The sequence below is a fragment of the Eublepharis macularius genome, chromosome 7 (genome assembly GCF_028583425.1).
Source record: "Eublepharis macularius isolate TG4126 chromosome 7, MPM_Emac_v1.0, whole genome shotgun sequence".
In the NCBI taxonomy this organism is placed as follows: Eukaryota; Metazoa; Chordata; class Lepidosauria; order Squamata; family Eublepharidae; genus Eublepharis; species Eublepharis macularius.
This window is the reverse complement of record NC_072796.1, coordinates 3,583,528-3,603,308: the sequence shown is the minus strand read 5'-3', so window position 1 is coordinate 3,603,308 and position 19,781 is coordinate 3,583,528. Positions and strand designations below refer to the sequence as shown.

The window sequence follows — 19,781 nt, the reverse complement described above, 5'->3', positions numbered from 1 at the left end:
AGATCTGAAGGGGTCTTGCTTGTACATAATATTGACATGCTGATAGAGGATTTTAAGCTTTTAGTAAAGCAGGGGAAAATTATTGTGATACTTGCAAATTTAAAACTTTATGTTTGAATGATGAGCAATATAAAAAGGATGATTCTTATTATTCTTCAAATTCCTCAGGTTTTGTTTAAAATGATCCAGTTGCAGTAGGTAAAAAGGTAAAGGTAGTCCCCTGTGCAAGCACCGAGTCATTACTGACCCATGGGGGGACATCGCACCACGACGTTTTCTTGGCAGACTTTTTATGGGGTGGTTTGCCATTGCCTTCCCCAGTCATCTACACTTTACCCCCAGGAAACTGGGTACTCATTTTACCGACCTCAGAAGGATGGAAGACTGAGTCAACCTTGAGCCGGCTACCTGAACCTGGCTTCCACCGGGATCGAACTCAGGTTGTGAGCAGAGCTTCGGCTGCAGTACTGCAGCTTACCACTCTGCGCCAGTTGCAGTAAAAAATGTATTTGGACTTACAACTCTCCTTGCATAAAAGCTGAAATAATGCAGTAAAATAAGTGCAGTTCTAAACATCACAAAATACTCATGCAAGCATTTTAGTCACATTATCACAAGAATGGGAGAGAAATGTGGAGTAAATTGTGAAAAGGAGGTCAGAAAGGGATGAGCTGGTGCTTGGCTCTTGTGACCCTTTCTTAGGTTCCCAGGATAATGCTAATTGCCACTTTGTGGTCAGGAAGGGATTTTCCTCCAGGCCAGTTGGCCAGGGATCCTGGAGGTTTTTTGCCTTCCTCTGGGCATACAGTATGGGTTACTCAGGGAGTGGGAAGGTAGCTGTGAATTTCCTGCATTGTGCAGGGGTTCAACTAGATGACCCTTGGGTCCCTTCCAGCTCTATATTTCTATGATTCTAAGTATACCATTCTCTGCCTTAAGCTAGGGTTGCTGCCTCCAGGTGATCTCCCGGAATTTCAACTGATCTCCAGGCCACAGAGATGAGTTCCTCTGGAGAAAATGGCTGCTCTGAAGGGTGAACTCTATGGCATTATACCCCACTGAGGCCCCTCTCCTCCCCAAACCCCTCCCTCTCCAGGCTCCACCCCCAAAATCTCCAGGAATTTCCCAATCTGGACCTGGCAACCCTATTTTAAGCAAGGAAGTACAGATAAGGGTAGGTAAAAATGGTACAAGGAAATTCTGGATTTTGAAACAATGTAAAGATAGTTTGGCTCCTGGTATCCTTTAATCTGTTTTTGGTAAAGTGGGATTGTAAAAGGATTTCAAGTATTGGATTAAAAGTAAAATAAATTGTATAACAGAATTTATTAAGGACAAATGTACATTGTTATTCATGGATACTTTTTAAAAAAGTGATTAGTGCCATCTTCTTACAACAGTATGATGATCACTGAAGACCAAAGATTACAAATACAGAATGCCAGCATGTTCAAATGGAGAAAGATATCCTACTCTTAGCCCATGGCTAACAAAAATTTCATGTATTTATTTATGGTAGTGATCCCTAACCCAGTGCCAGTGGGTACCATGATGCTCACTGATACGTTTCCCGGAGCCCACTTCTTCGCCGAAGCATCTCTTCCCTAACATAATGGGTGAATCCTGACCATGGGAGGTATTGGCTTTGAAGGTTCATGGAGCACTCATTCAGAAACAGCTGCCTGCCTCATAGGTGGATGCTTGGCTTAGAACCTCCCAACATTTTGTGATTGTTCCTCATGGCAGCCATTTTGTGATTGGGGCTTGCTCCGTTGAAAGCCATTTTGTGGTGGTGCCCCCTACTGTTTCTCAGAATTCCAGGAGTAGCCACAGGAACAACAAGTTTGGGCACTCCTGATTTATGTGATGCCAATGCTGACAGAGACGTTGAAATAAAATATATGACTAAAATAATACAGTAAATTAAAACATTAGGAAAACAGAGTGGGGTGGGGTGACATGTTGAAGCCCTGTCTCCCACTGCACCATTTTTCCAATGCGAACTGCAGCACTTAATTACTTAGTTCCAGTAGCTCCATTCTAACTGTAAGAGTATGAATATTGGGGGAACTCAGAACTGACTTGTAGAAAACGGTCATGTCTAGTTTGGCCTTAGGTGTCCCTGACATCAGGCCACAGCCCTACGCTGGGTACTCTATCCTCTGAACCAGGGCTTTTTTTTTCTGGGAAAAGAGGTGGTGGAACTCAGTGGGTTGCCCTCGGAGAAAATGGTCACATGGCTGGTGGCCCCGCCCCTGATCTCCAGACGGAGGGGAGTTTAGATTGCCCTCCGTACCACTCGGCAGTGCGGAGGGCAATCTAAACTCCCCTCTGTCTGGAGATCAGGGGCGGGACCACCAGCCATGTGACCATTTTCAAGAGGTTCTGGAACTCCATTCCACCGCGTTCCAACTGAAAAAAAGCCCTGCTCTGAACTATGGGTGTCCTGGTTAGAGCTTAAATAGTGATTTGGAGGGCTGTAACTGGTTACAGATATGGTAGTTAGCTTAACCGACCCTGGCACTTGGACATGCGGTGGGAGAGGTATTGGAGTTTTTCGCTGGCCTGAGCCTCTATGGAGTGTTTCAGAGACATGCTGGTGTTTTCAGTGGTGTAACAGTTCACTGGCATAGGAGTTGTAGAAGAATAGGAAGCTGTCCAAGCCCTAGTCTGTCAATGACATACCTCTACTACAACCCAGCTTTACATTGGCAGGTTTATGGTGTAGTATTGCACTACTAGTGGGGCATGCCTGGGTCTAGGGTGACTTAGGGTGGAAACTTAGTCTTGGTCTACCCATGACACACACACACACCCTCAGCATGGTGCTGGCAGGGCCTGCTACCAGCATATCTTCAGGATACACTGATGTAGGACTTTGTTGTCATCTTAAGCCCATTCATGCCAGGGCATAGGTAGGCACCCTATATGGCAACAACCTCCCTCTTTGTATTCTTTTCAGCAATGGTGTTTTAAGCAGTCTAAGAACATTTATCCATTTTTCCTGAATTGTTTTTTATGTTACTGCTCGTCTATGGTCATAGCAAAGAAGCTGAAATGTATCCATTTTTCTTGGTGTAACATTGCCAGAGTATTTTGTCAGATATATGCTTGATATTATTCCATCAGTACACTATGTTAAATATATTGGACTTCTATCACTTTAAATAAAAGAAATGACCACATTAAATGGATGTATGGATGGAGGGAATCCAAATATCTTGGGCTTGGTCTAAAGTTTGGGTGTTGGGCAATAATTACTTAAATATAGTAATTTGGCATTTGGTAGTCTTTTTTACATTTAATCAATGTTGATTCATTGATTTTTAAGATAAATGAAATTCTACAAAGATGAGAAAGTGATTACCTAGTTTCTTGTCCCTTAGTATTGTTGCTGTCATTAATATACAGAGGCATTTCCGTATTTCACATTATGTGTTGCATTTTAAGAGGAAATACAATTGGGGACCATATTAACTGAAGATATATCTTTGAATATTTTGACAAATTGAAGGCAGGTAGAACAGCACTGCCTTCTGCTCCATTCCTCCACCAGTCCTGCCCCCCAGTAATTCAATCTGCTATCACCAGCAGGATTTTCCTTGGGCCTGCAGTTACAGGAGGCTTGTGGGGGCAATGCCTCCTGAGAAATACATAGTAGTTTTCTCTGAATTCCCAGCTTTCATTGTTTATAAAGCAAGTCTCTAGTCCTTCATGGGGATCTAAAATGAAACAAGCAAAGCCATTTTTCACTAGATTAACTGGAAACAAGATCTATAAATGTCAGTTGCAATATTTTTAGGTTGGCAGTATACCTGGATAAAGTTCCCCCGAAAAGCATAACACTATACTATGTGGTATAGTTGGATGGTATTCTCCAGCATTACACCTATCCTTGGCCGTGCCATCCATGCTCCCACCACACAATTACCTAAACACTTGAACTCTTCTCAGGTGCTATGTTTGTGAAGTTCATGATGACATTATAGTTCCAATTCTACTCAGCTCTTTAGAGGGATCTCAGTTATCTTCCACATCACTGGATGAAACATTATTACTGCCACTATTGAAATTGTGGCTTTATGACTGAGAAGTACTAAAATAATTTACTTAGATAATGGAACACTAGATGAATATAACCTCTTTGTTATTAATTTAATATCAGTCAGTGATTTCCCTAGAATGAAGGGCGTACCATGCAAATTGGGTACCTGGTGTTTTAAATCCAGTTTAATACATTAACTTGAACATACTGAATTTATATTTAGGTTGTTGTTGTTTCAAACTGAGTTAACATCGTCCCCTCTCTTACACACACCCCACATGATAGAATTTCAAGCTACAGACCTTGTTGCCCCATAGGAGGTAAACAAGCAAAGAGGACCAGTGGGAGAACTTGGCAGGATGGCTGGGTAGCCTCAGATAATCCCAAGGTTTAGGAATAATCTCTGGGCGAGATTTAGTTATTTATGTTCTGATAAGTTTAGGTTTAATTTTTAAAAATCTTTGTTCCTATTTATGTGGATGTGTTAACCCCACTGACAAAAATGCAAAAACCTAAACAATGTACACCTAGATTAATCAAATACAAAGATGCACATACATAAAAGAAATTGGATTAACAGTTTCAAGCATGGGTACTTCGGTATATGTAGGCTGTACTTGAAATCTATTGGGATACAATTACCATCCCACTTAGTACTATTTGCTTAATCAGATTCTGAATCCATAGCCCTGAAGTTCAGTCTGGGGAAACAATTTTTTAACAAAGGAAAGGAAGAACTTAATGACCACTGATATGAGAACAATCTCATGTCAAAAAGCAACTGAAATTTTGGGAAGAGGCTCTGGGTGTCGCTGTTCACCAATTCAGCACAGAAATGCACTCAGAACTGGCCAGCTCAGCTTCACAATTCTCCAAGTAACAGAGTGAACAGCCTTCAACTGGCACTCTAAGGAGTTAATCAGATGCAACATTCAGTTGAAGAACAAAACAGAAGACTCTATCCTGTTCCAGCGTGAACCAGCACCCTTTTCCTGGCTGTCAGAAGATGGGAGAAACACAGAAGCTGTGGAGCTGCAAAGAGAAGGGACTCTTTCAATATCTGATCTTGCTGTTTGTTTGGAAAGCAGTTTCTGGGCAAATTCACTATTCCATTCCTGAAGAGATGCACAAAGGCTCTTTCGTGGGGAATATTGCAGAAGATCTAGGAATGGATGGAAAGCACCTCTCAGACCATGACCTGCGGATAGTTACTCGAACAGGTATGGTTCAGTATTTTACATTAAACATCAACAATGGTCATTTACAGACCTCTGAGAGACTAGATAGGGAGGCAATCTGTGGAGAGGCAGAGAAATGCATCTTAAAATTTCAGGTTATGGTTGAGAGTAAAAGAAAACTCTATGGAATTGAAGTGGAAATTACAGATATAAATGATAATGCTCCTCATTTCCCTCCTGGGGAACAGGAAGTGAAAATCAATGAAATATCTCCACAGGGGTCCCGGTTTCCTCTACCTGAAGCTCAGGATCAAGATCTTGGCATAAATTCTGTGCAGAGTTACCAGCTCACAGGCAGCAGCCATTTTTCTCTGGATGTGAAAAAGGGAGAAAACGGTGCCAGGCGTGTGGAACTGGTGCTGGAAAAAGTTCTCGACAGGGAAGAGCAATCAGTGTATGACCTAACCCTCACAGCTACTGATGGAGGCGATCCGGTCCGGACAGGCACAACTCAAATACAGGTCATTGTTTTAGATGCAAATGACAACGCGCCAGTCTTCAGTCAACCACTCTACGCATTTACCATTGAGGAGAATATATCTAAGGGCTCCACAATCGGTAGAGTTAGAGCTGCTGATCTGGATGAAGGAATCAATGGAGAGCTGAGATACTCTTTCAAGAAAGCCACCAAGAAGGACTCACAAATGTTTTTTTTGAATGCAACAACTGGCATAATAACAGTCATAGGGGACGTTGATTTTGAGATATCCCCCTTTTATGAATTTGAGGTGCAAGCTGAGGACTATGCAGGACTGTTTGACAGGGCAAAAGTTGAGATCACAGTTACAGATCTGAATGATAATGCACCTGAATTAACCGTAACCTTTCTCACTAACTCTATCAATGAGAACTCACCAACCGGAACTGTTATTGCTATTTTAAATGTAGAAGATCAAGATTCAGGAATTAACGGTGAGGTCACATGTTTAATTCCCCAAATCCTCCCTTTTCAGCTGAAAAAATCTACAGATAACTTTTATAGTTTGGTGACAGTTGATGCCCTTGACAGGGAGCAGAGAGAATCTTACAATATAACTGTTTCTGTAACTGATCATGGGACACCATCTCTTTCTATGGACATGGTAATAGCCCTTCACATTTTAGATACAAATGACAACCCTCCTCACTTTTCGAAATCAGTTTACACATCTTACTTCATGGAAAACAACCAGAGAGGAGCTTCAGTCTTTTCCCTAACAGCAAGTGATCCAGACTGGGAAGAAAATTCCAGAATAACTTATTCCATCTCTAAAAGAGATATCAGTGATTCCTCCCTTTCGTCCTGCCTTTCCATTAATTCTGAGACTGGGACTATTTATGCTTTACGTCTTTTTGATTATGAAGAGTTCCAGGAGATTCACTTCCAGGTCAAGGCCCAAGATGGAGGCTCTCCACCACTCAGCTCCAATGTCTCAGTGACTCTCTTCATCCTGGATCAGAATGACAATGCCCCAGAAATCCTGTATCCTTCCACCCCCACTGATGGCTCCACTGGGATAGAGCTGGCCCCCCACTCCTCTGAGCCAGGTTACCTGGTCACCAAAGTGGTGGCCGTGGATGCAGACTCTGGCCAGAATGCCTGGCTCTCCTATCAGCTGCTGAAGGCCACAGAGCCAGGGCTCTTCACCATAGGGCTCCACACTGGAGAGATCCGGACGACCCGTCCCTTTCTGGACAAGGATGCTCTCAAGCAAAGCCTGGTGGTTTTGGTGAAGGACAATGGGCAGCCCCCTCTCTCTGCCTCAGTCACGGTCACCGTGGTGCTGGCCAACAGCATCCCTGACATACTAACTGACCTGAGCAGCATCTCCGCCCCTGCAGACCCCCAGTCGGACCTCACCTTCTACCTGGTGGTTGCTGTGGCTTTCGTCTCCTGCTTGTTTTTCACTTTCCTCCTTGTGTTGCTGGCACTCAGGTTGTACAGATGGAGAAATTCTCAGTTGTGTGATTCTGGAAGTGTGAATTTCAGTGGAGTCCCAGTTTCACAGTTCGTGGGGATCGATGGAGTTCAAGCGTTTCTTCGCTCTTATTGCCAAGAAGTTTCTCTCACTACAGACTCTAGGAAAAGCCAGTTCAACATGTCTAAGGCAAATTATGCCAATACTCTGACTAATCAATTGACTGGTGAAGTAAAGGATTCTATCCTAGCTGGTGAAGACTTTAATTTAAACAGGGAAGATCAGATCATACTCCAGGTGAGCTAACTTTTTGTTTTTTAAATTTCCCAGGTAATTATTTGATGTTTTATTTATTTATTTATTTATTCAATTTATATACCGCCCATCCCAGGGGCTCTGGGCGGTGAACAGTTAAAATTGATAAAAACAAAAACTAAAATCAATATACAAATAATAAAACAAATTAACAAGGTGCAGTGGTGGGGAGAACCTTCCCCACCCCAAAGGTGGGAGGCCGACATGGCACCGCCCCCTTCGTTTCGTTTTAAGTGCAGCAACTTGCATTTTGTCTTTTATTCAGATAACTTCTCTCTGTTTTTCATGAGGACTTCTACCTGTGTGTCTATCATGCCTTGGCATGAAACTTTCAAGTCATAATAACATTTGCCTCGATACAGGAAATTATTCAATAATAGTTAACCATTTGGCTGATGGGTATCATTACAGTCAGGACTATCATGTTCTTTAGAATTAATTGGTACATTTTTGAGCTATTTGCAAATATTTACTAACCTTGCCACTGAAAGGGCAATGAAACTTTTATTTCCTGAAGTTGGCAAGAATTTCAGAAATAGATTATTTTAGTGGTGCATGGCCTTAGTTCAAACATGAGAATATGAAATAGCATTCAGCTAAGAAGTCGACTACATTTGAATGTTTCAAGTACAAAGATTTATGTAATATACATAGAGTTACGCAATGGCCCCAATCTACATTCTTTGCTGTAACATGAGACAAATGCAAGGTTCCATAAGCAAATAGAATCAAATGCACAGGTATAAGATGGGGGTTCTTGGCTTGATAATAGTACTTGGGAAAGAATCTTAAGATTACAGTTGATCACAAACCAAATGTGAGTCAGTAGAGTAACACAATGGCCAAAAATGCTAATGTCTCAAAAGTATTTTACTAGAACCACTATATCCATTCCTAAGAAGTAATCATGTGAAAACCAGAGTGGTGTCGTGATTGGAGCAGGGGCCCCCCACCTTTTGACCCTTTAGGCGACTTTGAAATTCTGATGAGCAATGGGTGCAGCCACAAAATGGCTGTCATGGAAAGCAGAGCCAACCACAAAATGGCTGCCATGGGAGGCAGAGCCTCATACACCCAGAGAGAGAGCCTAAGGGCAGGGGAGGAGAGAGGTAATTTTAAAAAGATTCACCAGGAAAGAGGAGTGAGAGAGAGAATAAAACCAACACAGTGGTGGCAGCTGCCACTGCAATGTGTCTAAAATATGCACAGCCAATAAGAGTTTCAGTGTCCAATCAAATGTCCTACCCAGCCCCACCCACTTTCTAAAAGCACACTGCAGCTTCTAGGAAAGTGTTGTGAACACCAGGGGTCAACGTTGGAGGAGGATCTGGGTTACACACATTCAAATCCCCATTCTGCCATAAAAGCTTGCTGGGTGACTTTGGGTCAGTCACACTCTTTCTCAGCCTAACCTAGCAGGTTTGTTTTGAATATAAAATGAAGGTGAGGAAAAGGCTGTAATCCGTTTTGGGTTCCTCACTGGGGAAGTAGGTGAGTTACAAAATGAAGTAAGTAAATTTTTAAAATGTTTAATTTTACTCAGCAATAGCAGATCTTGTCTGGATTACTCTGTCCATTTCTGAGCACCACACTATAATAAGATACACAGGAAATGGAAATGGTTTCAGAAGAGGGCAGCAAAAATAGGAGAGGGAGCTGGAGACACACTGAGGAAAGTTTAAGGCACTGGATCTTCTTAGCTAGGACCATGGAGATATCTTCAAATACTAGAAGGAAAAACTGTGTTCTCCACAGTTCCAGAGGACGAGAATAGATTTAATAGACAGAAGTTACAGAAAGGAGGATTTCAGCTGTACATTAGGAGAAGCTTCCTAAAGGCAAGAGTAGTTCAACAATGGAACCAACTAACTAATGTTATGGTCAGCTCTTGATTGCTGGAGGTCTGCAAGGAGAGGGTGAATATCCATGTGTGGTGGATGCTGTTCATCTGGGTTTTCTGAATTGTGCAGAGTTTGGAAGAGATGGCCCATCAGATGCCTTTCAAGTTTGGCTTCTATGAAATGAAGCGCAGAAAACCACAATGGTATTTTATGTGGATTTTATGTAGAAGTGTAGTGTTTAATCTAGACACTTCTGTTTGCATTTTTTAAAGCCAGTTTATGACCATAAATAAAAATTAGGCAACTTTGCCCTGAACCTTTATTGGACACTTTTTTAATAAAGAAAAAGAAGAATTTGATCAAGGAAAATTAAAAACTACATATAGTAAGTATTATCTGTAGTTTTTAGTTGGGACTCCGGGTGTCACTGTTCACCAATATGGGAGAAAAATTTTCGTTAAAGGTCCAGTTAACCAAGCACTGCAGTTGAAGACAGAAGAACAAAATAGCAGACAGAGCAGACTTGAATAGACGTTACAGGAAGTGAAACAGACACAGCATTTATTTTAAAAACAGATTTTAAGACTGCCCTTTCCTTGGAGGCAGAATCAGAAGAACAAACCACCTTGCTGGAAGGGAATGGAGGAAATTCAGAAGCAATGGAGCTGGAAGAATAAAGGGATCCTGCGATATCTAACCATGTTGTTTGTATGGAAAGCAGTTTCTGGGCAGATTGGCTATTCCATTCCTGAAGAGATACAGAAAGGCTCTTTTGTGGGGAATATTGCAAAGGATCTAGGAATGGATGGAAAGCACCTTTCAGAACATGGACTGCGGATTGTTACCAGGACAGGTACGGTTCAGTATTTTGCTTTGAACTCCAACAGTGGCATTTTGCAAACTTCTGAGAGAATAGACAGAGAGGCAATCTGTGGACAGGCAGAGAAGTGCACCTTAACGTTTCAGGTTATTATTGAGAGTAAATTAAAGATTTATGGAATAGAAGTGGAAATTACAGATGTAAATGATAATGATCCTCAATTCCATCAACAGGAAGAGGAACTTGAAATCAGTGAGGCATCTACATTGGGGTCTCGTTTTGACCTTCCTCGGGCTGAAGATCCAGACCTGGGTATAAATTCAATACAGAGCTACCAACTCACAGGGAGCGATCATTTTTCTCTGCAAGTCCAAATGGAAGAAAGTGGCATTAGACACACTGAGCTGGTTTTGGAAAAAGCTCTGGACCGAGAGAAACAATCAGTTTACAATCTAATCCTCACAGCTTCTGATGGAGGAGATCCTGTGAGATCTGGCACTATTCAAATCAATATCATAGTTCTCGATGCCAATGACAATGCGCCAGTTTTCAGCCAGTCTGTCTATGAAGTAACTGTCACAGAGAATATTCCTAAAGGGTCCACAATACTTACAGTAAGAGCAGTGGATCTGGATGAAGGAATTAATGGGGAGATAAAATACTCTTTTCAAACACCAGTGAAACGTACCTCTCAAACATTTCTCCTTAACTCTACAACAGGAGAAATAACTCTGGGTGGAAACCTTGATTATGAGGAATCTTCCTTCTATGAATTTGAGGTGCAAGCTAAAGATGGGGGAGGCCTGAGTGACAAATCAAAGGTGGTGATTTTCATTACGGATGTGAATGACCATGTGCCTGAAGTAGAAGTAACATATCTCACCAATGACATCCTTGAGAACTCACCAATTGGAACCGTTGTTGCCATTCTATATGTGCAAGATAGTGATTCTGGAATTAACGGGGAGGTCACATGCTCCATAGAGCCAAGCCTCCCTTTTCAGCTGAAAAAATCCATGGATAACTTTTACAGTTTGGTGACAGACAAAGCATTGGACAGGGAGCAAGTGGCATCCTACAGTATCACCCTCACAGTTACTGATCATGGAGTTCCTCCTCTTTCTACAGCCACTGTCCTACTACTAAGCCTTTTAGACACAAATGACAATCCTCCCCTCTTTGCAGAATCGGCCTACAAATCATATCTCCTTGAGAATAATTTGAGAGGAGCCTCCATCTATTCCTTTAGCGCAAATGATCCTGACTGGGAAGAGAACTCCAGAATAACATATTCCATCATGGAAGGACATGATCAGTCTCTTCTCTCATCATATCTCTCCATTAATTCTGAAACTGGTGTTGTCTATGCATTGAGCTCTTTTGATTATGAAGAGCTCCGGGAGCTTAATTTTGGGGTTAAGGCCCAAGATGGAGGCTCTCCACCACTCAGCTCCAATGTCTCAGTGACTCTCTTCATTCTGGATGAGAACGACAATGCCCCCCAGATCTTGTACCCTGCTATCCCCACCGATGGCTCCACTGGAGTAGAGCTGGCCCCTCAATCCTCTGAGCCAGGTTACCTGGTCACCAAGGTGGTGGCTGTGGATGCAGATTCCGGCCAGAATGCCTGGCTCTCCTATCAGCTGCTGAAGGCCACAGAGCCAGGGCTCTTCACCATAGGGCTCCACACTGGCGAGATCCGGACGGCCCGTCCCTTTCTGGACAAGGATGCTCTCAAGCAAAGCCTGGTGGTTTTGGTGAAGGACAATGGGCAGTCCCCTCTCTCTGCCTCAGTCACGGTCACTGTGGTGCTGGCCAACAGCATCCCTGAGGTACTGACTGACCTGAGCAGCATCTCCGCCCCTGCAGACCCCCAGTCGGACCTCACCTTCTACCTGGTGGTTGCTGTGGCTTTTGTCTCCTGTTTGTTTTTCACCTTCCTCCTTGTGTTGCTGGCACTCAGGTTACAGAGGTGGAGAAATTCTCAGTTATGTGATTCTGCAAGTGTGAATTTCAGTGGAGTCCCAGTTTCACAGTTTGTGGGGATCGATGGAGTCCGAGCATTTCTTCACTCCTATTGCCAAGAAGTTTCTCTCACTACAGACTCTAGGAAAAAACAGTTTAACCAATCAAATATTTCTAGTAGTCCACAGACTTCTGACACAATGGGTGCTATCATAACTTTTGAAGATTTAAATCTTACGAAGGGAGACCAAATAGCCCAGGTGAGTTGATGAATGTGATTTTCTTTTATTAAATCTTTACTTATGAATCTTTGCAGAGATTTCCCAGTGGATTATTTCAGATATTTTGAAGAGCAATGAAATATCTTGATGTTTCTGTTTATATACACAGATCTCCTCTTCTTTGGTTTTTTTTTAAATAAACTTAGTTTTGGCGATTTCATCAGTGAAATCACAGTTGCATTATTATGTATATCTGTGGGCCAAGCTACAACTGACGAATGACACTTGAACGGCAAGTGGATCAAGTGGAGAGCAAGTGAACACACTTGCTGTTGTTTAGCCCTATGTTCCTCAGTAGCACTTTTCAGATAGGGAACAATTTATTGAATGCATGATTATCTTTATATCAGTTTGTTAAGTGGGATGAATTAAATAAATAAAATCCTAAGAATTGAGGCTTTCCCCTTCCTTCTCCAATAATTGTTTGTAAAGCATATCAAGGAACTTTGGAACTTTACCTTAATGACTTGCAAAGTAGGTCTGTTTTATTTCTCCATATTGCAGAGAAGGCAGCTGAGGAGGACTGGCTTTTCTAAGGCCAACTGGTAACATCAGAGCAAAGGTGGGATTCAAACCAAGCATTTCTGATTCATCGCGTGGTATCTTAGCTGATGTTTCACACAGCTCTTAACATCTATGAAATGTTTGACTGTCTCTCTTATATCTTTAACTTCAGACAGACTGTTTTGCAACATAGTATAATGGAATGCAGCATAAGGGGGAAGTGTGGACAGCTTCTTAATTAGTAACACTGAAGCAGAGGACAAATTGCAGATGGGGAAAGTATGCTGAGAGCATGACCTCCTCAGAAGTTCTGCTGCAGGACTAGTAAAAAGGGCATAATCTGCAGTGTCAGTGTGTGGTCTAGAACAAAACTACTCTTCACTGCGGGCCCACCTTCCAAACAAAATGAAATGAAGAGCAAAGCAGTTTGTCATAGAGAAACATAATGAACTTGATGAGGCGAGTGAACTGCAGCTTAGTGCTGGTAAGGCTGAGGTGCTGTTGATTGTTAATAAAGCCAACAGGGATTTCGGAGTAAGCCTGTGTTGGATGGGGTGCACTTCCCCTTCAGGAGCAGGTTCACAGTTTGTGGTTTTGAGAATGAGCCCCATAACTTCTTTGTGGCATACTTCAGATGGCACGCTGGTTGTTACGCTTCCTTGAGAGGTGTGATTTGGCCTTTTCTCTGTGCATGGAGTACATTGACTTCCTCGGTCCAGTCTGCATGGGGATGTCCTTGAAGACTGTCCAGAAGACCAAACTGGTTTGAAATGTGGCACTAAGACTGCTAACAAGAGTCAGCTATAGGGACCACATCAATTTTGGAACACTTGTGCTGGCTGTCAGTTTGCTTTTATGCTTGTTCTTACCAACATCACTCTACATGATCTGGGACCATGGTGCCTTAAGGACCACCTTCTCCCACATCAACCTGCCTACTGCTTAAGATGATCTTCAAGGGCCCGATTCTGAGTGCTCCCAGTGGAAGTATCAAGGAGGGTGAGAAGTAGAGATGAGACCTTTTCTGTTCAGTTGCTACGAGTTCAGAGCCTAGCTCCAGTCATGCAATCTTTTAGGCACTGAGTGAAAACATCTTTATTTCCCCAGGCCTCTTTGTAATTGTAGCCCCCTCATCCATCCATGGAATTTTATCTGCTCTCCTTCTGCCTTTCTATTCTTTCTGGTGGTATTGGTGTTTATTACTCTACTTTTCATATTATTTTTATCTCTTAAATAGGCAGTTTTAATAATTTTATTTTGTTTCTTTCATGTGGTGTGTTACTTGCTGTCAGTTCACTTTTCTCTACGTGTGTTTTTTATTATTGATAAGTAGAGCACATTTTTTTTCTGGAGAAGTATTTTAAATGTCCTGACTTGGATAGCCTAGGAGAGCCTGATCTCGTCACATCTCAGAAGCTAAGCAGGGTCAGCCTTGGTCAATAATTGGATGGGAGACCTCCAATGAAGACCAAGGTTGCAGAGGCAGGCAATGGCAAACCACCTGTTATTCTCTTGCCATGAAAACCCCGCCAGGGCTCGCGATAAGTCAACTATGATTTGAGGGCAGAATTCATTCATTTTATTTTAAACATAACAGCAATGGGACTTGCTTTCTCACACTGAATGAATTTCAACAGATCTCTGTTGCAATGACTTCCTTGAAACCTCAAATCTCTTGGAAAAATCATATACCTTAAAAATATAGATTAAACCTACCATGTCAGTTAATCAAACTGCAGTTCTTACAAGCTACATTTCTGGCAGCAGTACATATGTTCTGAGTATATTAGTTCTAGATTTTCTTTTCATAAGATTCATCCCTGTGCTTATTTTCAAATTTAATAGAAAAGATATAAAGAAATTTTAAAGGTTCAGGTTTCTCCCTCTAAACTGCAGCCATAGTGGCAAATAATTTTAAAATGGAAAGGAAGCATGCTGAGGGAAAATTACATAGGATGTATAAAATAAGGGGGGAATTATATAGACGTACAATTGTATGGATATACAAGCATGGATACAAGCATAGATAGGCACCTGGAAATTTACATCTTGAAAACTTGTCCACTTGGAAAATACAGATAGAAAAGAAAAAGCAGGGAAGTGCTGTTCTCCATGTGAACTCAAAGTGTCACTGTTGGACAAGATAGAAGTAATACTGGATTCACAACTGAGGCTCCTGCAATATTATCCCTCTCTTATATACAGAAGAAGAAAGATGGACACAGCTTTATTTTAAAAGCTCGTCCAGAACTGAAAACTTCATCATTTCTCAGGGGTCATCAGGTAATAAGAACTAAATTTCAACTCTCTTACTGTGAAAGAATGAAATGTTTGAACACACTAAACTCTGGAAAAGCTGCTCTGAAAATGAGAATGATGGAAAATAGACATGCAGAGTCAACAAGGGAGATCAAGAGGCAAGTACTTTTTTGGTTCATATTCTTCTGTTTATTCAGTTGGGTGAGGTCTGATCAGGTTCACTATTCAGTTCTGGAAGAAACAGAAAAGGGATCTCTTGTGGGGAATCTTCCCAAAGATTTGGGATTGGATGCAAGAGAGTTATTAAAACGGAAGCTTGGGATCAATTCAGAAAAGCAGTATTTCACACTTAATGAGCAAAATGGCAACCTGTATGTGAATGACAGGATAGACCGGGAAGAAATTTGTGGGAAATCGCCCTCTTGTGTCCTGAGATTAGAAGCTGTTGTGCATAATCCTATGAATATTTTCCATATACATATTTTCATTGAGGACATTAATGATAATGCCCCCCTTTTCCAAAAAGAAAATATTTTACTTGAAGTGAGTGAATTGAATCTGCCAGGAGCTCAATTTTCCCTTGGGAATGCTGAAGATGCAGACATTGGGATGAATTCCCTCCAAAATTACAGTCTGAGCTCAACTCCGTATTTCAAATTAGACATTAAAGAAAGTGAAGATGGTGATAAATATGCAGATTTAATACTACTGAAGCAACTGGACAGGGAAGAAGAAGACACACTCCAATTGGTCCTTACAGTTCTGGATGGAGGAGACCCAATAAGATCTGGGACCACCAACATACATGTTACTGTTACTGATGTTAATGACAATATGCCTGTTTTCACCCAAGCTGTTTATAAGGTAAGTCTGAGAGAGGATGCACCCAGAGGAACATCTGTGCTGCAAGTTAAAGCATCTGACAAGGATGAAGGGTCTAATGCTGAGATCATTTATACTTTCAATAAAATCCCAGAAAGTGCCAGGCATAAATTCAGCCTGGATCCCCATAATGGAATAATTACACTTAAGGAGAGGATTGATTATGAGGAAAGACAAAGTTATGTGATGATAATACAGGCCAGAGATGGAGGTGGTTTAGTGGCATATTGCAAAGCAGAGATTGTAGTTCTTGATGTGAATGACAATGCTCCAGAACTGGTTCTTACTTCTATATCCAGTCTGATTCCTGAAGACTCCATGCCTGGAACTGTTATCGCTTTGCTGAAAATTCATGACATGGATTCTGGAGAAAATGGGGAAGTCACTTGCCATCTGAGAGACCTTGTACCTTTCCAGATAACTTCATCTTCAGATAATTACTTCAAACTTCTTACAGATAGTTATCTTGACAGAGAAAAGATCCCAGAATATAATATTACAATCACAGCCACAGACAAAGGCATTCCTCCTCTCTCCACACACAAAACCATCTCTCTACAGATCTCAGATATCAACAATAACCGTCCAGCCTTTGAAAAGGCTTCCTATACTGTCTACGTGCCAGAGAACAACCCATCCGGAGCTTCCATTTTCAGGGTCAAGGCCTCTGACCCCGATGTGGATCACAATGCCCGAGTCACTTATTCCATCCTCAGGAGCAACATTGAAGACCTGCCGCTCTCCTCTTACGTCTCCATTAATTCTGAGACTGGCACCATTTATGCGCAGCGCTCCTTCGACTACGAGCAGTTCAGGGAGTTTCAGATTCAAGTGCGGGCCCAGGATGGAGGCTCCCCATCCCTCAATGGCAGTGCCACAGTGAGAGTGTGTATTCTGGATAGGAATGATAACACTCCGCAGATCCTCTATCCTTCGCAAGCAACAGAAAGCTCGTCCTTCTTTGAGATGGTGCCTCGGATGGCGGAGTCAGGTTATGTGGTGACCAAGGTGGTGGCCGTGGATGCTGACTCTGCACACAATGCCTGGCTCTCTTTCCACCTGCTGCAGGCCACGGAGCCCTCGCTTTTCACCATTGGGTCCCACACAGGAGAGATCAAAACCGCCCGAGCATTACTGGAGAGGGAAGCTGTGAAGCAGAGACTAGTCATTATGGTGAAGGATAACGGAGAGAGTATCCTCTCTCAGCCACTGTGACCCTTAACCTCGTCTTTGCCGAGAATTTCCAGGAGGCTCTTCCGGAAATGAACACCCAGCCCAGTGAGTCAGAATATCAGCCTGATCTCCAGTTTTACTTGGTGCTGGCCTTGGCCCTGGTGTCCTTCCTTTTCCTTGTGACGGTAACACTGACCATTGTGATGAAACTCCGACGGTCAAGGAACCCCACCCTTCTTCAGTGCTTTATTCCTGATGCAAAGACGGGAGCCGTTTCCCCCCCTAATTATGAAGATGGGACTTTGCCGTATTCATACCAGGTCTGCTTATCTTCTGAATCTCGGAGGAACGAGTTAACTTTCCTGCAGCCCACTGTGCAAGTGGCAGAGAATATCTTCTGCAATGTCAAATCTGACAAATCATTGATGTTGAATGGAGAATGTCATTTAGATGGTGAGGAGAATAAAGGCACGGTGAGTTTATTTTCTTTTCAATATATCTTAAGTCAGTATAAGAGCTAATATTTTTTGTTGTGGAAACTCTTCCACAAAATATGTGTACTTATAAATTGAGCAAAATAGATGGGAAAATGTCTCTGACCTAAGAGAAAAGGAATAATATCAAAGAATTTATAAGCTTAGCTTTGATTATTGAATGACATGAAAATGTGATATAAAGTGAAACTCTGATCTTGGCTTCTTGGAATAATGGTATTAAATATAGACATTGCTAAAACAACTGTATGATTGACAGCTTGATACTTAAGGTTTATTTGAATGTTTGATATTAGTCTTTTTCATGTTATTTTCTCAGTAGTAATGCTTGTACATATATGTAATATTTTCTATTAAGTCAAAAAATACTGCTTTATTCGTATTTGCTTTGGGGTCCCATTGAATTCAGTGGATCTTACTTTTGAATTGAAATAGGGCAGTCTTCTTTTTCTTAATTTGGTTCAGTAGTTTGCATGACCTTTTATAAGACATACAAAAACTGTTTTCACTGCTGTTAACCACAGTATAAAATGATGAGTGATGCTCAAACTCCACCAAAAGTGCAAACTCAGTCTTTATAGAGTTGTCCAGTTTAAAGACTGGTAGGAGTTCCTATTCCTACTAGAAAAGCCCACAGTGGCAGCAGTGTGGAAAGCACTGTGAGGCCATTTTTGGTCCGTCAACAAAGATCCAGGAAGCTGTGTGTGATGAAAGAGGAAACTCATGTTTTCATTTGCATGAACTTGTTAAATGTGGGAATGTTATTGCGTATTTCATAATTTGCTTCAGCTTTTACAAATCAGGTACTTATCCCCTCTTGTGCTAAAACAGTTTTATTGCTGGTTGTTATGGATTTTCCGGGCTGTATATCCGTGGTCTTGGCATTGTAGTTCCTGATGTTTTGCCTGCAGCTGTGACTGGCATCTTCAGAGGTGTAGCACCAAAAGACAGAGATCTCTCAGTGTCACAGTGTGGAAAGGATGTTGGCAAGTAATTTATATCTACTCAGGAAGGTAGGGTTGGGCTGAGTCATCCTGTAAGAGTTTCCCAGGGTGTGGAATACTAATGGAGGGAAGCTTCACTGTATTCTGAGGAGGTTCTTTTGCATATGGATTGGTGCTTGATATGCTAATCTTCTCTGCAGGGCTATTGTCGGGTATAGAGTATTTTGTTAGCCTGGTGTTTTTCAGGACTGGAAACCATTCTCTATTCATTCTTATTCCATGCTCTATTCATTCTTATTCAGTTTTATTGCTGATTATTTCTTGTTATTTTCTTTAGGTAGCAGGTATAAAATGGTGTATTTGGATCCATATCTCCGATTATGAGAGTGATAGGCCTATATCACTTATTTTAAACTATGTTCATTTCTACTCAGTGGGCACCATTTCCACTTAGCTTGTTAACAATAATGTTAACACCATTGAGTAGTCTGGGACAAATATTTTACATAGATAAAACATGTACTAACATTGTACAGTTATAATGACTGTTATGCCTTTTCTTTAAGAACCATTTTTTAAATTATTTAGGCCACAATCCACCCTCTCTACTTCAGAGGGCCAAAGCACATTGAACATGGTTAGGCACATGAATGCAGGAAGCTGTTGAGCTTTGAAATGATGATAGGGAGGGGGGAAGGAGTGGACCTGTCTGTCATCCATCAAGATTTAATTATTCATTTATAGTATTTTATGTCAATTTTCAACAGTTTCAGAACAGTTTCATCACCATAGGAGGGAAAGAGACTTCCTATGCTTTTAGACATGCACTTCCTATGCTTTTAATTATACAATGTGAGATCTTTATGACCTGCTTCACTCCACCTTTATCTCTCAGCAGCTAAATACATGGTACGTGTTAACAAATGTGTAAATGCTCGTCATTGAACTGTGTTGTACTCTAGGCCATGTGAATAGATGAAAGTTCTCTCTCTGGCTCAGTTGCACATATTGATCAAGGGCAGTGGATAGGATGATAAGGAAGGGCATGGAAACTGGAATTCAGATGGTGCAATCCCAAACAAAGTTACTCTAGTCTAAGCCAATGAAATCAAAAAGCTTAGT

The 19,781-nt window shown here is 41.7% G+C and overlaps 2 protein-coding genes across 2 annotated transcripts; both read left to right on the top strand.

Annotated features, from left to right (window-relative positions):
- The first annotated feature begins 5,051 nt into the window (after positions 1-5,051).
- Positions 5,052-7,487, top strand: LOC129333229 (protocadherin gamma-A12-like). Its single transcript, XM_054984747.1, has one exon. The coding sequence runs from the start codon at positions 5,052-5,054 to the stop codon at positions 7,485-7,487; it is 2,436 nt and encodes an 811-aa protein (XP_054840722.1).
- Positions 7,488-9,976: 2,489 nt separating this feature from the next.
- On the top strand, positions 9,977-19,113 carry LOC129333291 (uncharacterized). The gene is given in 4 exon segments (XM_054984824.1): positions 9,977-12,382; positions 15,113-17,242; positions 17,245-17,694; positions 18,997-19,113. Coding segments are annotated over 4 exon segments (5,103 nt in total).
- The last annotated feature ends 668 nt before the right edge of the window (positions 19,114-19,781 follow it).

What these genes read in the sequence shown, in the direction of transcription:
- LOC129333229 (XM_054984747.1), top strand. Translation starts at nt 5,052, where the DNA reads ATGGGAGAAACACAGAAGCTGTGGAGCTGCAAAGAGAAGGGACTCTTT.